Source organism: Lactuca sativa, chromosome 6 (assembly GCF_002870075.4).
Source record: "Lactuca sativa cultivar Salinas chromosome 6, Lsat_Salinas_v11, whole genome shotgun sequence".
Lineage (NCBI taxonomy): Eukaryota > Viridiplantae > Streptophyta > Magnoliopsida > Asterales > Asteraceae > Lactuca > Lactuca sativa.
Window position 1 is genome coordinate 151361839 of NC_056628.2, and position 18213 is coordinate 151380051.

At 31.6% G+C, this 18213-nt stretch overlaps 1 protein-coding gene across 1 annotated transcript; it reads left to right on the forward strand.

Moving 5' to 3' along the window:
- Positions 1-14781: 14781 nt before the first annotated feature.
- On the forward strand, positions 14782-17778 carry LOC111890842 (mitochondrial adenine nucleotide transporter ADNT1). Its single transcript, XM_023886922.3, has 8 exons — positions 14782-15153; positions 15956-16004; positions 16181-16344; positions 16439-16476; positions 16604-16716; positions 16815-16928; positions 17011-17352; positions 17459-17778. Exons 1-8 carry the CDS (start codon positions 14999-15001, stop codon positions 17540-17542), a joined length of 1059 nt encoding a protein of 352 aa, XP_023742690.1. The 5' UTR covers positions 14782-14998; the 3' UTR covers positions 17543-17778.
- The last annotated feature ends 435 nt before the right edge of the window (positions 17779-18213 follow it).

Here is an 18213-nt window from a genome sequence, read left to right on the forward strand (position 1 = left end):
TAATAACAATTAAACTATAAATGCCAAAGTTAAAATGATAACAATTATATGTAAAATAAAAATGTAATAGATACTTGAAAGACTTAACTAAAATATTTTAAACAAAAAAAACAAATATGTCAACATATATCTTTATAGGTTCTTATCAGAACCTTATATTGACCTTTGTGAGAACATCATATACCAAAGACTAAACTTTTGATTCCATTTATAGCAGTTAACTTTAATATGGGAATAACGAATTAGCAACGAACTCCTAAGATCATGACTATGTTAAAATCTTAAAATCATCTTTTGTTCACCAATCTCATGTGAATAAAAGACATAAGGGTATAAAGATCATTTCAATAAAATTTACAGCAAGACAATTAAATCTAAAGATACACCAACCAAAAACAACATGAAACAATGAATCAAACGATAGGAAAAAGAACATTCAGGAAGATTGAATTAAAAAGAACTTCATAAGCCATCCTATCTTTGTGTCCTAATTTCTGTTGTCACGACCCCACCTTCACTCTCACAACATAAAATCAGTAACCTTAACAACCTGAAGATAAACTATCACATATGGGTGTATCTTTTCCAACTTAATGCAAAACCGACATGGTAGAGAAAGTGGATCATTTTCAAATATGTCATCAATCATTCACTATAAACATATTTCAATAGTCGATTATTCTCAAAACAACAAATCACATCAACCGCTCATGCTATAAGCAAATTAAGAGAAGTTCAAACTTTTAGAAGCCATTTATCCACATAAATAACTTTATACCAAAAACTCTAGAAAAATCACGTAAAGGAGTTCGAAATGAGTAAATGCAAGAAATGACAATGATTGTCATTTTCATTTATCTTTTATTATAGCATTATACTTTAACTTTTTCCTATTATAGCATTGTAAGCTGCATATTATGATGGCTTTTTTTGTAATTACATGTCTCATTTTGTCCAATATATAGTTTGTTTTCCACGCTATTGACAATAATCGTGGTAGATTTGTAGTAAAAAGCAAAGTATGATGCTAGAAAACTAATTAAAGACTAAACAACTAAATTAATTAATATATCATGTAGACTGAAGTTGAAATGGTGGGCTGCCACAGGATGGGCAACAACAACACAATAAAAGGGCTTGAAAGTTACTATAAGTTACCTCATAAATTCTTCATGTCGTGGGCTGTGAACTTGAAACATCCCAAAAATTATAAGTAAAAAATTTATTTTTAAGTCAACCAAAAACTATCGAGTATTCATATAAAACCATCCATAAGTATGTCAATGTGAAAATAGTTATCAGAGTACAATTTCCAAAATCATAAAAATGTTGAACACGGGTGGATGTGCTGTGATAAGGTCGGGCCCTTCCCCTTCAAATCGAAAGTACCTAAAACATAAACTTAAACTGTAAGCACAAACTTTAGTTAGTTTTCCCTCAAAATACCACATACCATATATATATATATATATATATATATATATATATATATATATATATATATATATATATATATGTGTGTGTGTGTGTGTGTGTGTGTGGAAAAATGAATATACCCTAGAAAATATAGGTACCTAAACTCGTCATATTGACGTTTTGTATCATATATGCAATGTAATCGTCCAAAGTTCTTAAAACTCAACTCATAAATTGATTTCCTAACAAAAATTTTAGAAATTTCATCAGTATCTTATTATTAAATAATTTTAACTTACATATATAATATATATTGTTTGGTAGGTGTTCAATAGAAAGATATGATGTAAGAAGAATATAATAGTGAAATTTTAAAAATCTTAGAAGTAAATCAAGCTGGGGTTGAAGTTAAAAACATTATACTGCATATATGATGCAAAATGATGTAGTATGGTGGCTTTGGGTACCTAAATTTATATACGTTTAAATGTATATATTCATTTTTTCCATATATATATATATATATATATATATATATATATATATATATATATATATATATATATAAGAAAATGATCAAATGAGAACACCTAAAAGGTTGAGAATGCGAGAATAATTGTGGACCAATCAATATATAATGGTATATTCGCAACTGTATATTTTAATTAAATTAAAAAAAAATAAAATTCAATCAAATTCCATTAAATTTGGGACTAGTTACCAAAAAACAAAGAAATATTCAATTTTTTTTATTTTTCTTATTTATGGAATATAAAAAAACATTTTTATTAAAATATTTTTAAAATCTAAAAAAAAATCTTAAAAAAACCATTTTTCTCCTATTTCACGTTTTTGTTTTTCAAAAAAAAAAAAGAATAGAAATTCAATCCCAAATCAATACATTTGTACTGACAAACGAAATGTTTCTTCAAAAAACCTAATACTACTCCAATCACAAATGAAGACACATCAAATTACATATAATTCAATGCATTTTTCATCAATTGAGAATAAAAATAGTGTAAAAATTATCATTTCTTCATAAAATGAATACCTCTACTCATAAATAAATACACTAATTCACATGAATACAGTACTATTCATATATAAATACAATCATTCACACATAAATACACTGCTATTCATAAATTAATGCACATTCTATCATAAAATGAATACCTCTAATCATAAATAAATACAATTATTCACATGAATACACTATTATTCACAGATGAATACATTGGTATTCATAAATAAATACACATTCAATCATAAACAAGTATAATACCCTTATCTAAGGGAGCATGCAAAAAACTTCATAAATCCGAATTTAAAACCTTTCATCCAACAAGCCCTGAACACCTTCAGAAAAACAAATGCAAATTTTCAGCAAATTAGATCATATTTCAACCATATGATTTCAACATCAGATTTTCATGCAGATAATATTTTAGATCATATTTTAGGGAAATCAGATAAGATTTCAAACATATGATTTAAGCATCAGATGAGTGCATATTAATTGCTTATTATTCTTATATCATGATTTCAGCCAAGCATTTTATCAAACTCATAGGGTGCATGTGAAACCATAAATAACAAGTTTGTTCAACTCATATTATAAGCAAAGAAACTCATATTATCAAACTCGGTGAGTTGTTCTCGGACTCGGCAAGTCGGATCGCGGGTGGGTCCAATCGTCCCAAGAAGTGAGTTAAGGGTGACTCAGTGAGTAGGAAGAGGGACTTGTCGAGTAGGACCGGGTTAATAGGAGAAGGACTCGGCAAGTCTGTGCCATGACTCGGCGAGTCCAGTCAACTGGAAGTTGACTTTGACCAAGGAGTTGACCTTGGACCAGGGGTGGGTCAGTCATTTGACCTAAGGGTATTTATGAGTGTCTAATCTATGTTCTTGAATTATAGCCGGAGGATTACCGGTTCAGCAGTCAGGCGCTTAGCAAGCAGACTGTCAGCAGCTACTTTCGAGGTGAGTTACCTTCCAGTAGCGGTGGGTCTACGGGCACAATGTCGGCCCACCAGTAGGAGTTGTATGATTAGATGGTTGTCTCTGTGATATCCATCTAGGTTTGCTAATACTTGCGATATGTTTATGTGCTAGTATGACATGATATTATATGCTAGTGTCAGTAGGGGAGATAGTCCTAAGATTACCGGTCGATGGGGCCGTAGGGGCAGTCATGCCCAGCCATGCTAGATAGATTATGTGATATGTGATATGTGGTAGTAGTAGGGGGTGAAATAGTCCCCGGTATCCGGTCAAGAGGACCGAAAGGGAGACCAGCACCCAGATATGCTAGTCGGTATCCGGTCGAGAGAGCCGAAGGGGAGGCCAACACCCAGATATGCTAGTCAGTATCCGATCGAGAGGACCAAAGGGGTAGGTCGGGCACCCATATATGCCTGACAATATATGTATGTTATGTGGTTATATGGTATGTGGTACGGTGGGGGAACTCACTAAGCTTCGTGCTTACGGTTTTCAGATGTTGTTTCAGGTACCTCTTCAGCCAAGGGGAAGGAGCTGGCGCGGTAGCGGCATATCACACACACACTTTTGTTTTCTGCACTATGAGACATTCTGGGATTTGTACTCTGACATTATTATGTTCTACGTTTTGGTTTACTGACACGAGACATGATTCTATTAAATGATATGGTCGAATGATATTTTATTACAAACATTTCGCAAATCACTTAATTAAAAATGAAATTTTTGGCCTGTATTTTTGGGATGTTACACATTATCATATCATATTTCAAGCAAAACATATGCTTAATCAAGCACAAAAAACAAACATATGATTTCAACATTATAAAACTCAAGATCTACAGCCATGCTTTCAGATTCCAAAAAATCAAGCACCGTTATACCAATATACATTCGATTTAGAGAAAAAAAAAACAATATAAAACAAGATTCACGAAAAAAACAATACAAAAAATCTATCGGTATTCGATTTTCAGGGTAAAAAACCTTACCTAAAGTGAAAGTCGACGTCGCTGCAACCATCTTCGGCAAAGCTTGCATTGCGCCGGGGGGGGGGGGGGGGGGGGGGGGCTGGCATAGATGAAGGAGGCGGCGTCGTTGTAGATTGGTGAGAGGTAGATGGATTGTTGAAGATCGAAGATGGAGGAGAAATGGGGCGCTGTCTCGATGGGTGGAGAAAAAAAAAGCGACTCCATCATCAACCTTTATCTTCACAGCAACATTCAAGCAAAATCGAGACCATACCTTCCAAATTGAAATCGATTTGCAGGTCTAGATCTCCAATGAATAACGATGAACTAAAATCGAGTTGTAGGAGACCGATTGGAGATCGAGTTGTAGGAGGCCGATTGGAAATCTAATTGCAGGCCCAATTAGGACTACGAAAATCGAAGGTGCGATGGAGGTAGGCTAAGAGATGGAGGTGGTCAACTGATTCAACCCTAAAGAGAGAGAGAGAGAGAGAGAGAGAGAGAGAGAGAGAGATAGGGAGACGACAATGGAAATAAAAGTGGGAATGAGAAATTATAGGATTGACCTAAAGTTTCAATTACTGTTATACCATTATGCCATTTTATGAGTTACACTTTACTACCATTAGTTTTAGAATTTACATAAATGACCCGTTTGATAATAGCCTTAGATTTGAATATTTAGATGGGCCGGATGTGTTATCGCGTTCTCAACCTTTTTGGTGATCTATTGTGTTATTGTATGCATAAATGTGGGCCAATCAAATTTACTTATTTATATAAAGTGATTAATATATATTATTGAATTAAATATAATTGAAAAATATCATCTTAATTAATTACAAGGGTATTTTAGTCAATTAATGCAGAATTATTAAAGGAAAATTGCGTTTTTTAAGGGATCATAGATTCTATTAATTTTAAAAAACCGATTTTACGAATTATAATTCTTTTAATTCAGACATTCTGACAGAATGACATTCTAATTTTTTTAATTACTTTAATTTTAAGTATAATGTAATTTTTATAATTAAACCCGATTTTATTATGTTAGAATGACATTCTGGTAGGATCATATTTTCTAGGAATTTCAGGATACATATTTCTATTAGAATGATATTCTATAAGAATGCCAACACCGACTACTAACATATTTTTGGATACAACTTCAAATTTTTCATTACATTCTTAAAAAGGTAAAAACTTTATATAATAGTCTATGACAATGAAATACTCACTAATAACAAACAAAACCATGTATATTATTCGACCTGAATATTCTAGCAGAATATATTCTTACATATACTCCTATCATTCTATTATAGATTATTCTATCAGAAGAATAACTCTTTCCTTCGTGAAGACCGATGACACTTGTTCAGCCATCATCTAATCTTCAAGCCCTTGATCATCAATGAAATTAGACATTTTACGAAAATAACTGCCATGAATCAAATCATGTAAGAATAATATTCTTTGAGAATGCTTTTACGTGGCAAATAAATAACACAAAATTTTAGTAAATTTGACAGAATGAATACCACATGGTCTGGTCAGATTATTTTTCAGGAACTTCCACAAACACCTGTCATGCATCATAATAAGCTCGATGACAAATTTCACCAAAAGATTGTTAATTTGCAAATTCTACCATACTTGAAGTGAAAATAACATGATTTGCATGTATGTAAGCTACCTTGCTTCTATGATATGATTCAATAGTAGGCTACAAAACTTCATAATATATCTCAATCAAAACATATGTTGCAATCATCTCCCCTTTCCCTAAATAAATGTTCTAAGTGATACAACTTTTTTGGATATGAACTTTGAACAACCCCATACTATTTATGATGCCTACAACTTGCTTTTGCACGACTTCTCCATTTGACCAGATCTTTATACATTTAATTTCATCAATCAAGTATGCCAAAGATGAAAATTTTCTAATACCATAAAGCTTAAAACCTCAAACATCCAGGGGGAAGAACAATTAGGCAATAAACCAACCTAACTGAACTATTTAATGCAAGTTACGTAATCAATTCATTCCAAATTCTAGCAAGTTTGTAAGATACATGTAATCCAAATCATGCCCTAATTCCAATTACTATTTCGAAATAGATCATTCAACAACACAAACGAAATTAGAGCGGGGAAAATAGAAAGAGGGTCAAATTTACTTACCGGATGCGTGTTGCGTGTGATTGTAAGAAGAAAGGTGCGACAACAGTGAAGAAGCGGTGATGTGATAATACATAAATCGATCAGCAACAAAAATGAAATTGGATGCTTTGAGTACTTGATCGAAGTAACTAGTTATCAGGAGATGCATCCTTTTGTGTCTCCCAAATCAAATCAGCATACATTGATAAAGCATTTCCATCGCTAGGGTTTGCCAGGATTGCTCGGCTGCAATACTCCTCAGCCCTCGAGAAATCACCTCGCACCTGTTTGAATGAATCAATCAGATAAAAATTGGCCAATAGATCGGAAGCCAAATGAAACTTGATCTGGTCACGTATTCTATTCTTTTACGCTCGACGACTCAAAAACCCATTGTTACCCTCAAATCGATTGCACTCTTCTCCATGGGGGTTGTCATACTTGCGTCGACCATAGAAAAAGAAAGAGGGAGAGAAGCGAGTGTGTGAGTTAGGGTCGAGACAACAGTCATGGTAATGGCGAGACTCCAATGATCGCATCCCATTCTATGAGCTCCCAATATATTTTTGTGACCCTTTGCACCCCCTTATCGCTTCATTCTTTTTGTTGGAAGATCGATGACGGTTGTATATAAGAAAAGAAATTAGGTTAAAATTGAATGCTACCATGATTATAGGGATTATTTGTGGAAGCTAATTATTAAATTACTAAAATACCCTTGTTTATTTATTTAATTATTTAAATATTTATTTAATTCTGATAGGCCCACAATTATGCATACAATAACACAATACTTACTTTAAACACCTGAACCTAGCTCTCTCTCTCTCTCTATCTCTTTATATATATATATATATATATATATATATATATATATATATATATATATGAGACGGTTCACTAGAGATTAAAAAAAATAGAGATCTTAAAATTCAACCTCAGTCACATATTTCTCATTTGCCACTCTAACACTCCAACGTACCGACAAAAACAGGGTATGTCTAATCATAAATGATTATATGTCAGAGAGGTATAATTTATATGATTATGCATGTTTATATGTATATGCCTAATCATAAATGATTATACATATATGTCTTTTCACAGACTGAGTAATCATAAATGATTATGATAGTCGGTCAGAAGAGGTGGTGGTAATAGAGGTGGCGGTGGTATAAGTGACAAAGGTGATATTGGTGGGGCCAGCTGGTGTCAGAGGTGGTAGTAGTGGTTGTGCCGGTGGTGGTTGTAGTGGTGGGGATGGTGGCGGAGGAGAAAGGAACGGGCTGTGACATCCCCATTTTCACAGCCAAAAAAGACCGATTTTTGTTTATGCTTTATAAAAATCAGAGTATCTCTTTTAATAAAAACGTTGCGGAATTTGTTCCCAAAAAAACATGATAATTTCATTATCAAAGCATTTCCGAAGAAATATATTTTTATTCATTTTAAAACATTTGGGATGTCATCTTCAATACATAAACATAAGCATAAACAGAACTTACATTCATTTACACTAGTGATCTATATCTCTTTAATCTCTCAGTGTAATGAAACTTCACATCGTCACATGTGATACAAGTAAACTGAGTGGGTCAGGTTGAGAAACCTGGTGAGTACATAGGGTTTTCAACCCACAATAATATAATTATTATGTTTAATCATCAAACAATTAGCCCAATTACCCATCCCCATTATCTTCTTTATTCCTAAGTACCTTCCCTAAGGATTTATCCTAAGGGACGTCTCCTACATCATATTTACCTCTCATCTCCTTACATCGTATTTCCTTATATGTTTGTTCCTAAGGACTCTACCTAAGGATCATCGCCTACATCGCATAGACAGTATTGATTCAGGGATTACTCCCTTAATACGTGCCCAACAAGCGTTAGGGCATCATCGCATGAATACGTAGTTACAACATCGTCTGAACTCGTAATTCATAGTAAGGGGTTAGAGTATCATTGCATAAATATGTAGTTACAACATCGCCTGAACTCGTAATTCATAGTAAGGGGTTAGAGTATCATTGCATGAATACGTAGTTACAACATCGCCTGAACTCGTAATTCATAGTAAGGGGTTAGAGTACATCGCATGAATACGTAGCTACAACATCGCCTGAACTCGTAATTCATCACCTACAGGTTATGAGCCTGCTGGTGTTTCCACGGGGTTGTCTATGATAGTCCGTGGTCGCCATCTATACTCTGGTAGATGACTACATCTCCAAATTGTCGGACAAGGTTATAGTATCTTTCATCCTACATCATCGATTCATCATCACATATCTATCCTCACCTAATTATCATCACCTATCTCTCATCATTTTATTTCATCACACACCAACTATTTCATCTACCAATGTTTTATCCCAACATATTTGTAGATATAAAACAAAATATATAGTTTAAATCATTTAAAACATATATAAAATCATTCATCCAGCATAGACAGCAAGTATCCAGATAATATGCACACATAGCATGTAATTTATATAAAATACTTCATATCTATTTGTAAGATGAAAGGGACCATGCACTCACATGATTCGGTGGTGACTCGGTACTCAGACAACACTTCGTTACTCTCAACACAATTTTCCTCGGACAAAACCTAGTATCATTACCACAAGAGTTTAGTCTAATATTTACCAAAACTAATTAATAGTCTGGCTATTATTACTATTATATAAGCGTTAAACAATACTTATATAACCCACAATAATAGCCCAAATACTTATTATAAGGTCCTAATAACCTTACTATATTGAAACATAAGCTATACTAAAGATAGGGTAAGCGTAGCTCACTTACAGCGGGTTTTCTCGAAAACCGTGCTTTGCTGGAGTAGCGTTCCCGAGCCGAAAGGCTCTTATATCGAGACTCTGTGAGCCTCGGGGCTTCCTTCGGGTGCTAGGGGGTTTACCTAAGCTGTTAGGGGGGATAGGGGGCTAGAGAGAGTCTATAGAGAGAAAGAATAGTTTGGAAAGGTGTGAGAATGAATGGAACCCGACACCTCTATTTATAGGCTGAATTCCTGATGGACTCGCCGAGTTGGTTAACTGACTCACTGAGTTGGTGCCACGTGTCATCACCTGATGGCTTTTCTTGGGGAAAAAGCCTTGGCCCATATTCAGCCACGTCACCCCTTTTGCAGCAGCACCCTGCCGACTTCTAAACCCCATAACTTTCGCATACGAGCTCTGTTTTTGACGTTCTTTTTTTTTCCGCGCATAGGTAAAAACAAGATCTACAACTTTCATTTAGATTTTGTCGCTAGTTCTCGACCGATCTTAAATTTAACAGTAGGATGAGTTTAGACTGTTAAATGACCGCGAAGAATTCGTAACTCCTTCATACGGACTTCGTTTTTGTCTGTCCTTTTACCGTTGAGTTCCTATTAATGAGATCTTCAACTATTATTTAGGTTGCGTAAGCCAAAAACCGCTCGAACTAAAATTCGAGTTTCGGGTCGTACACTGTTAAGCTGAATCTTAGAAAAATCATAAATTCCTCATACGAAGTTATGAATGTTCTCGATTTAACGTATACTACAACTTTGGTTTAGATCACTAAGGCTAAAAAGTCCTCCATCGTAAATTCACTATTTACATCTCCCGGTGTCGTGCCGGTTTTGCCATAAAACTTCGACGGGCCATAACTTCTTCGTTAGAACTCGGATTTCGGCGTTCCTTATATGTACGGAACCCTTGAGACATATTCTACAACTTGGTTAAGATTACTCCTTCTAAATAATCTTCCATCGAAAACTCATTTTTGATGTATGTTGTCTCTAAATTAGCTAGCTTGGATCTACGGGCGTTACACGAGCGGTGCTATATAATCATGTATGATTATAGCAGACATGTCGCGCCGATACGCCGGGGGGTTAGAGTGGCAGATACGAAATATATGACTGAGGTTGAATCTCAAAATCTCTACTTTATTTTTAATCTCAACGGAATCTACCTCTCTCTCTCTCTCTCTATATATATATATATATATATATATATATATATATATATATATATATATATATATATATATATATATATATATATATATATAATTTTGTAACTATAATGACCAATTTAACTACATGTCAAACAAATAGATATGAGATGTTAATCACTTGATAGACATAAACATCCTCTCTAATAAATGAAAGTTTTTTTTGCAACCTGTCATACTCTCATTCAATTTGTCAAATGTCATTTTATGGTTATTTTAAATTAACTATTTTTTTCCACATGTCGTTTTATTTGTTTTTCTATTTTATTAAATTTAATTTCATTAATGATCTTATCTTTTAATTCCAAAATTCTCAAAATTAAAGTTTATTACTTTCTTTTATTTATTTAAATTATTTGCTTAAATTTAAAAGATAAAAAATATTTTCATTATAATAATTCATTATTTTTCTTATTTTTTTATAAATTCAGAATCCTCAAATATTTTGATCTTTATATATATATATATATATATATATATATATATATATATATATATATATATATATATATAGTTAGGTTTAAATATTTTCACTATCTATTGTGTGCATGTATGATTGATTCTGGACCAATCATTTTAATTATTTTAAGAAAGTAATTAATGAATATTAAATGCTGAAGATATAACTAATATCCATTATATCTTCAACATGTAAAATATGCATTAATTACTTTCTTAAAATAACTAAAATGATTGATCTAGAATCAATCATACATGCACACAATAGATAGTCAAAACAAAATAACATATATATATATATATATATATATATATATATATATATATATATATATATATATATATATATATATATATATATATATATATATATATATATATATATATATATATATATATATATATATATATATATATATATATTAACTAAGAGTCTTACGACTAGTAACCATAAAGCAAAGAACTTCCTCAACTTTTATATTGTGTTTTATTACTTCCAAATATCTAACTCGTAAGTTGTTAATAATAATTATCATGTTTCTCTAGTTTGGTATTTTGACTTTTTAGTTCATGCATTTGATCTTGAAATTGTTTTTAATAGTAATTATGGTTGGTGACGATATTTTATGCCAACCAATACCTTTTTATAGTTATATAAGAATAACATTAATATAAAATAATTTAATAGTCTACATGAAACACGAGTTAACAAAAAAATAACATACTATAAATGCGCAACTATTTTTATTTCCTTCGTTTGTCTTTATCAATTAAAAACATAAAAACATAGTGGTTTTCACAATTGTATTATTTACAAAAAATTGTATTATCTAAACTAGTTGGATATTATTTATGCTTCTACTTGACCTCATAATGATTATTTGATTTCGATTTCGATTTCGATTTCGATAAGCCTTCCAAAAGACCTAAAAGGTTTGAAGTATGAAAGTGTCATTTGACTCAAAAGTTTATTAAAGTGATCCCATTTAAACCACCTACCAATCTAACATACACAAAAAAACCGTAGAGATTCTTTTATTGTTTATGCTTCTACTTAACCTCATTGTAATTATTTTATTTCGAAAAGGCCTTCCAAAAACCCTTAGAGCTTTGAAGCATGAAAGTGTCATTTGACTCAAAAGTTTATTAAAGTACTCCCATTTAAACCACCTATCAATATACCATACACAAAAACCCTAGATGTTCTTTATTCAATTTTGTCTGGCACTTGGTAGAGCCGGTAAACATGTTGGGTTCGTGTTCGGTTGACAAAAACATGATGGAAGAGTTTAAAATTAACTTTTACATATTTAATTTGGAGTTGGGTTAACTTATTTACTTGATATATGTTAAAATTTCTTATCCAAACATGTTTATTTTGTGTCGATTTAAGGTGTAGTGTCAATTTTTATTGCTCGGACACGTAGCACTAGCCATTTGACAAATCGAATGTATATATAAATTGACTATCAATTATAAGAGTTAGGTTTTAAATTAAAATTATAATAATAGTTTTTGATTGTTTATAACAATAATAATCGGACGGACATTAATGTTACATGCGACAAACATAAAAATATTAGCTTAAAACTCCTAAAAGATAAAATTATTCAAAATCTCTAAATTGTAATTTATTAATTATTTGATTTCCAATTCTTAGTTCTTAAACATAATAATCATTAGGAAACAGATGTCAAAAGATCACCAAGAATCATGAGAAAATGAGAGAGCCAATATAGACAAAGAAAATAAGACGATAAAAACCCACAATTAGGGCTGTTAATCGGGTTAACCCGATCGGGTTTCGGGTTAAACGGATCGGGTTAATCGGGTTTTCACAAAAAATAATTTAACCCGGTACCCGACCTTATTAAGGTATGGGTTGGTCTGATTCGGGTTAATAGGGTTAGCCGGGTTAGTCGGGTTAATACACTAAACACTTAATTTAAACATAATAATTAATTTTTTATTTTGTTCGTATTTAATTACATTTCTTTCTTTTTTTGCATATCATTTAAAGTGAATTTAATTTTTATGTTAAAAAATACTATTATAATCGGTTATTATAGATCATAATGATATTTTAAACACCAAAAATAAAATTGCAGATAAATTATAAAAGAAAAATGACCATGACCAAAAATAAAAATTTTATTATCTCATAATTCATTCATTCTTAATCTTTTTTTTTATTTTATTAAAAAATCTACTAATTTGCAAAATATTTATTTTTATAAAATTTTATTTTAGAAATCTATTTTAAATCTCTTTCTTATATTAATAAAATAATTAAACATTAAAATGTAATTTACCAACATCCATAATTATAATAAATGAAAATTATTATGATTATTATTCAAACATTATATTTACAATAATAATCGGATGTACATTAATGTTACATGCACGTTAAGATAAACATAAAAATATTAACTTAAAACTCCTAAAGATAAAATTATTCAAAATCTCTAAATTGTAATTTCAAGAACTTTCCTAAATACAAAATATGGTTGAAGAATTAATGATAATGAAGTATAAGAATAACTAATTTTTGATTTTGTTCATATTTAATTACATTCTTTTTTTACACATCATTTAAAGTGAATTTAATTTTTATGTTAAAAAATACTACTATTATGATCGGTTATTATAGGTCATAATTATATTTTAAACACCAAAAATAAATTTACAGATAAATTATAAAAAGGAAAATGACCATGACCAAAAGTAAAAATTTTATTATCCTGTAATTCATTATTCATTCTTAATCTTTTTTTTTTTATTTTATTAAAAAATCTATTAATTTGTAAAATATTTTTTATAAAATTTAATAATATATATCTATTTTAAATCTCTTTCTTATATTAATAAAAAAAATAATTAAACACTAAAATGTAATTTACCAATCGTCTATAATTATAATAAATGGAAATTATTATGATTATTATTCAAACATTATATTTACTTAGAACTTAAACTTGGAAGGTTTCACAATTGAGGATGTTAAATAGATGTAGACATCAAACACTTACACAAATATTTAAGTAATACATAAAAGTTCAAGAAAAATAATTTCCTTCTTTAAAACATCAACCATTTGTTAAAATCTTAAAATTTTAAGAATTTTTTATTTTCTTTCGTAGAACTTTATGTCTTACTTAAATATTGATGTAAATATTTGATCTTCATATCTCCTTGATATTCTGGTTTGTAAAAAAATTTGAAGAATACTTAGAGTTTCTAAAGAAATTAAAACTACCATTTAATTGTGTAATTGATTTTGATCAGTATAAAAGAAGATTAAAAATTGACTTAAGAAATAATATTTACTAAAAACTATTAATTTATAGATATTTGTTTTATAAAAAAAGTTTCATAAGTTTATTTTTAATCTTTTTATACCGACCATAAAAAAATTAAGCAATTAAATGAGGTAACAAAATTTTACTATTTTTTAGATTTAGTCACTTTATTTTTATATACATAATTACTAAGAAATTTATTTTATGTTAAAAAAACAGTATAAATCACTTAAATGTATCTGCATACTTATAAAGTCCAAAAATATTTTTATTTAAAAATATATTATTAATTATATCGTTTTTTGTTTTTCACCTAGTTCTGATTGGATCCGATAGTATGACTTGACCCGACCCATAAAGAATCCGAAAAAACCCTAATTTTTTCATGTCGATTTTATAGGGCCAATTGTCACTATTTCTAGTCCAACGATTACAGCTCCCCGCAATCCCAATCAATTAAAATATTCACGCGCCACCACCAGCACCACGTGCGTACTCGCTATATGTTTGATCATTTTTTCGTTTATTTATCCTTTTAATCTCTCTCAATTAAAGATCGCCGGAGGAGAACGCACGACGGCGAATCTAGCTGAGTTTGGCTAGGGTTCCTGTGAATTTCCATATCTCGTTTGATTGTGTTTCACAGCTGCGCTATTGAAACATGGCGTCGGAGGACGTGGTCGGGAAAACGAGCGCTACGATCGCGAATATCGCTGAAGAAGCAAAGATAGCGAGTGAAGGTGTGAAGGCTCCGAGTCGTCTCGCTTTACTTGGCATCTGCAAATCTCTCGCCGCCGGAGGCATTGCTGGTGGAGTGTGAGTTCTTCCGTTCTCGCTGTTTCGTTTTCAATCAATAATTTTTCGTTTTTTCACTGATTTTGTTTTTATGTCCTACGTTGTGCTACAAATTTCCGATTGAATTGAATTGAATTGAATCTAGATTACATTTTTGAATGTGAAATAGTTCTGATTCATTTTAGTTACTTGTTCCGTGGGAATTCTTTTTAGCTGAATAGCTGAAACATGATGATTTTAACGAATAACGACTGATTGATTCTTATTTAAGGAAAAAAAAAACTAAAATTCAAAGATGGCTAGCCGGACGTTGAAAACAAAGATCAATTATTAAATGGAGCTATTAAATGATCAGTGTTAGTGTTAAAATTTATGTATTATATCTTCGGTTCATTGTTTACCTCTATCAAGAACTTGGAAATGACTTCTGATGCCTGCAAAGTCTTTTTAATGGATATTATGCTTTTGGCATAAGTGGTTGCTTTAGTATCTTAAAAAGCATTATTCTGTGGGATAGCTGTTAGAGCTACCACTACTTTACACTTTAGAATATTTTGAAACTATGAAAAAGCTATTCAGAAACTGAATGTCAGTTAAAGATATGAAGAAGTTAATATGGATGTCTAGGAGTAGGAGGTACACTACAAAAAGAACACAAGAATTTAACAGATTGTAAAACCGTAGAAGTGACTGTAGTACAAAGGTAAAAAGGGTGGAATATATAATTTAAGCATCCACATATCTTACATTTAATGCGAGTGTTGACTTGTAAACATTGATATTAGTTTTGGATTTCAGTTAATTTGATTTCTTTATGTTGCAGATCACGTACTGCTGTTGCTCCTTTAGAACGTTTGAAAATTCTCCTCCAGGTGGATCTCTTAACTAATCTTTTTCTTTTAATTTCTCACTTGTTTAATGTTTAAGAAAGTGAATTCATCAATCTTTATATGTCTTTGAATCGACCCCAATAATGGCTTCTTTCATTAGAGTATAAAACATGTAGAATAATAAGTACTAAACAGAGTTGATTTGTTTAAAATTACAGGTTCAAAATCCACATGCAATCAAATACAATGGAACAATTCAGGGGTTGAAGTATATATGGAGAACAGAGGGTTTAAGAGGAATGTTTAAAGGAAATGGCACCAATTGTGCTCGCATTGTCCCAAACTCTGCTGTCAAGTTCTTTAGCTATGAAGAGGCATCCAAGTATGTTTCTTTTTTTTTTTTAGTTCAAAAATGTCTTTCTTTAGTCAAAGTTTGTTGCTTTAAGCCTTTAACATTCTTCTTTTTTAAAAAACAGGGGAATCTTGTGGCTCTATAAGCAGCAACCTGGAAATGGTATCACTATACATTTTTTTTTCCTTTTAATGAAATGGTTTACTTAGCCATACCTTTTTTTAACTTAAATGTTAAATGCCTATTTATGCAACAATTTTTTATGTTTTATCTTTTTTTTTTCTTCCAGAGGATGCTGAACTCACCCCTCTCTTACGCCTTGGAGCCGGTGCTTGTGCCGGAATAATCGCCATGTCAGCAACCTACCCAATGGACTTGGTCCGCGGTCGCCTTACTGTCCAAGTACATATATATATTTATTTATTCTCTAATCTCCAACTAAAAATTAAAACTTTTTATTTATTTTCAAATTTTCATTACTAATCTTTTCATCTTTTCAGACCGATAAATCTCCTAGCCAATATAGAGGAATCGCTCATGCTCTTAAAACCGTACTCCGTGAAGAAGGCCCACGCGCATTATACAAAGGATGGCTCCCTTCCGTCATCGGTGTCGTAAGTTAAAACTCACAAATCTGTGTCTGTGACTGTGACTGTGACTCTGATACAGTAATGATATTTGTATGGATGTTTGTAGGTACCATATGTGGGGCTTAATTTTGCGGTATACGAATCATTAAAAGATTGGTTGGTGAAAACAAGGCCATTTGGGCTAACCGAAGGCACGGACCTAAGCGTGACCACAAAGCTTGCATGTGGGGCCGCAGCGGGAACCGTTGGACAAACGGTGGCTTATCCTCTCGATGTGATCCGGCGGAGAATGCAAATGGTCGGGTGGAAAGACGCGGCTTCGGTTGTAACCGCAGGTGGCAAGTCGGGAGGACTCGAGTACACCGGAATGGTCGATGCCTTTAGGAAAACCGTTCGCTATGAAGGCTTCCGTGCGTTGTACAAGGGCCTCGTCCCCAACTCGGTCAAGGTCAGTCTATATCTAACTTCATTTCATTTGAAAAATTTATAACTTCAAATCCAATGTCTTAATTAGAAAAACATCGAAAGTAAATTGGCATTTGTTGTTTGTTTAGGTGGTACCATCAATAGCTATTGCGTTTGTGACATATGAGGTGGTGAAGGACGTATTGCATGTAGAGATGAGGATATCCGATTAAAGAAATAGCATCCTACTTTATTAAACTTTATAGTTAAAGTTAAAGTTTGTGTGTGAAAGGGTAAAATTGTGTAAACTACCAAGTGGAAATTTTTTTGTTCTCTAAGTGTCTAGAGATTTAAGAGTAGCTCATGTTTATATACAACAACACCCATAGCACCAGGTGTAGTAGTTTGGTTTTTAAAGTATTTGTACCCACAGCCACTGTGTTTAATAAGGATAGGCTTGGAGAGCTGAGTCCCGTGGTTTTTTTTTTTTTTTTTTTTTTGGTTTTGGAAGTGAAGTTATTGTTTGATTAGTATATTATTAACATATGATAGTGAATTTATATAAAGTTTTTATGTTGCTTATTTATTTCTTTTGTATACATCGATATAAAATAAAGACTTAAGTTGTGGGATTCTTTCGATTTTTTATAACTTTGAGTTTGAGGTGTTATAAATGACATCAAATCAGTTTTTAGGTATATTGCTAGTATATGAAAATAAACAAACAGACTTTATTCGGTTATAGTTTTTTTATTTGAGTGAAGTTACAAGCAGCAATAAATTATTTTACTCGAATTAAAAGTAAAAACTTTGTGAAGTTTATTTCTGGTCAGATAAGTTATTTGTACCTAATCAGATAGTTATAGGCTTATAGCAACTCTGTAAATTGTAAAATAGGAAAAAG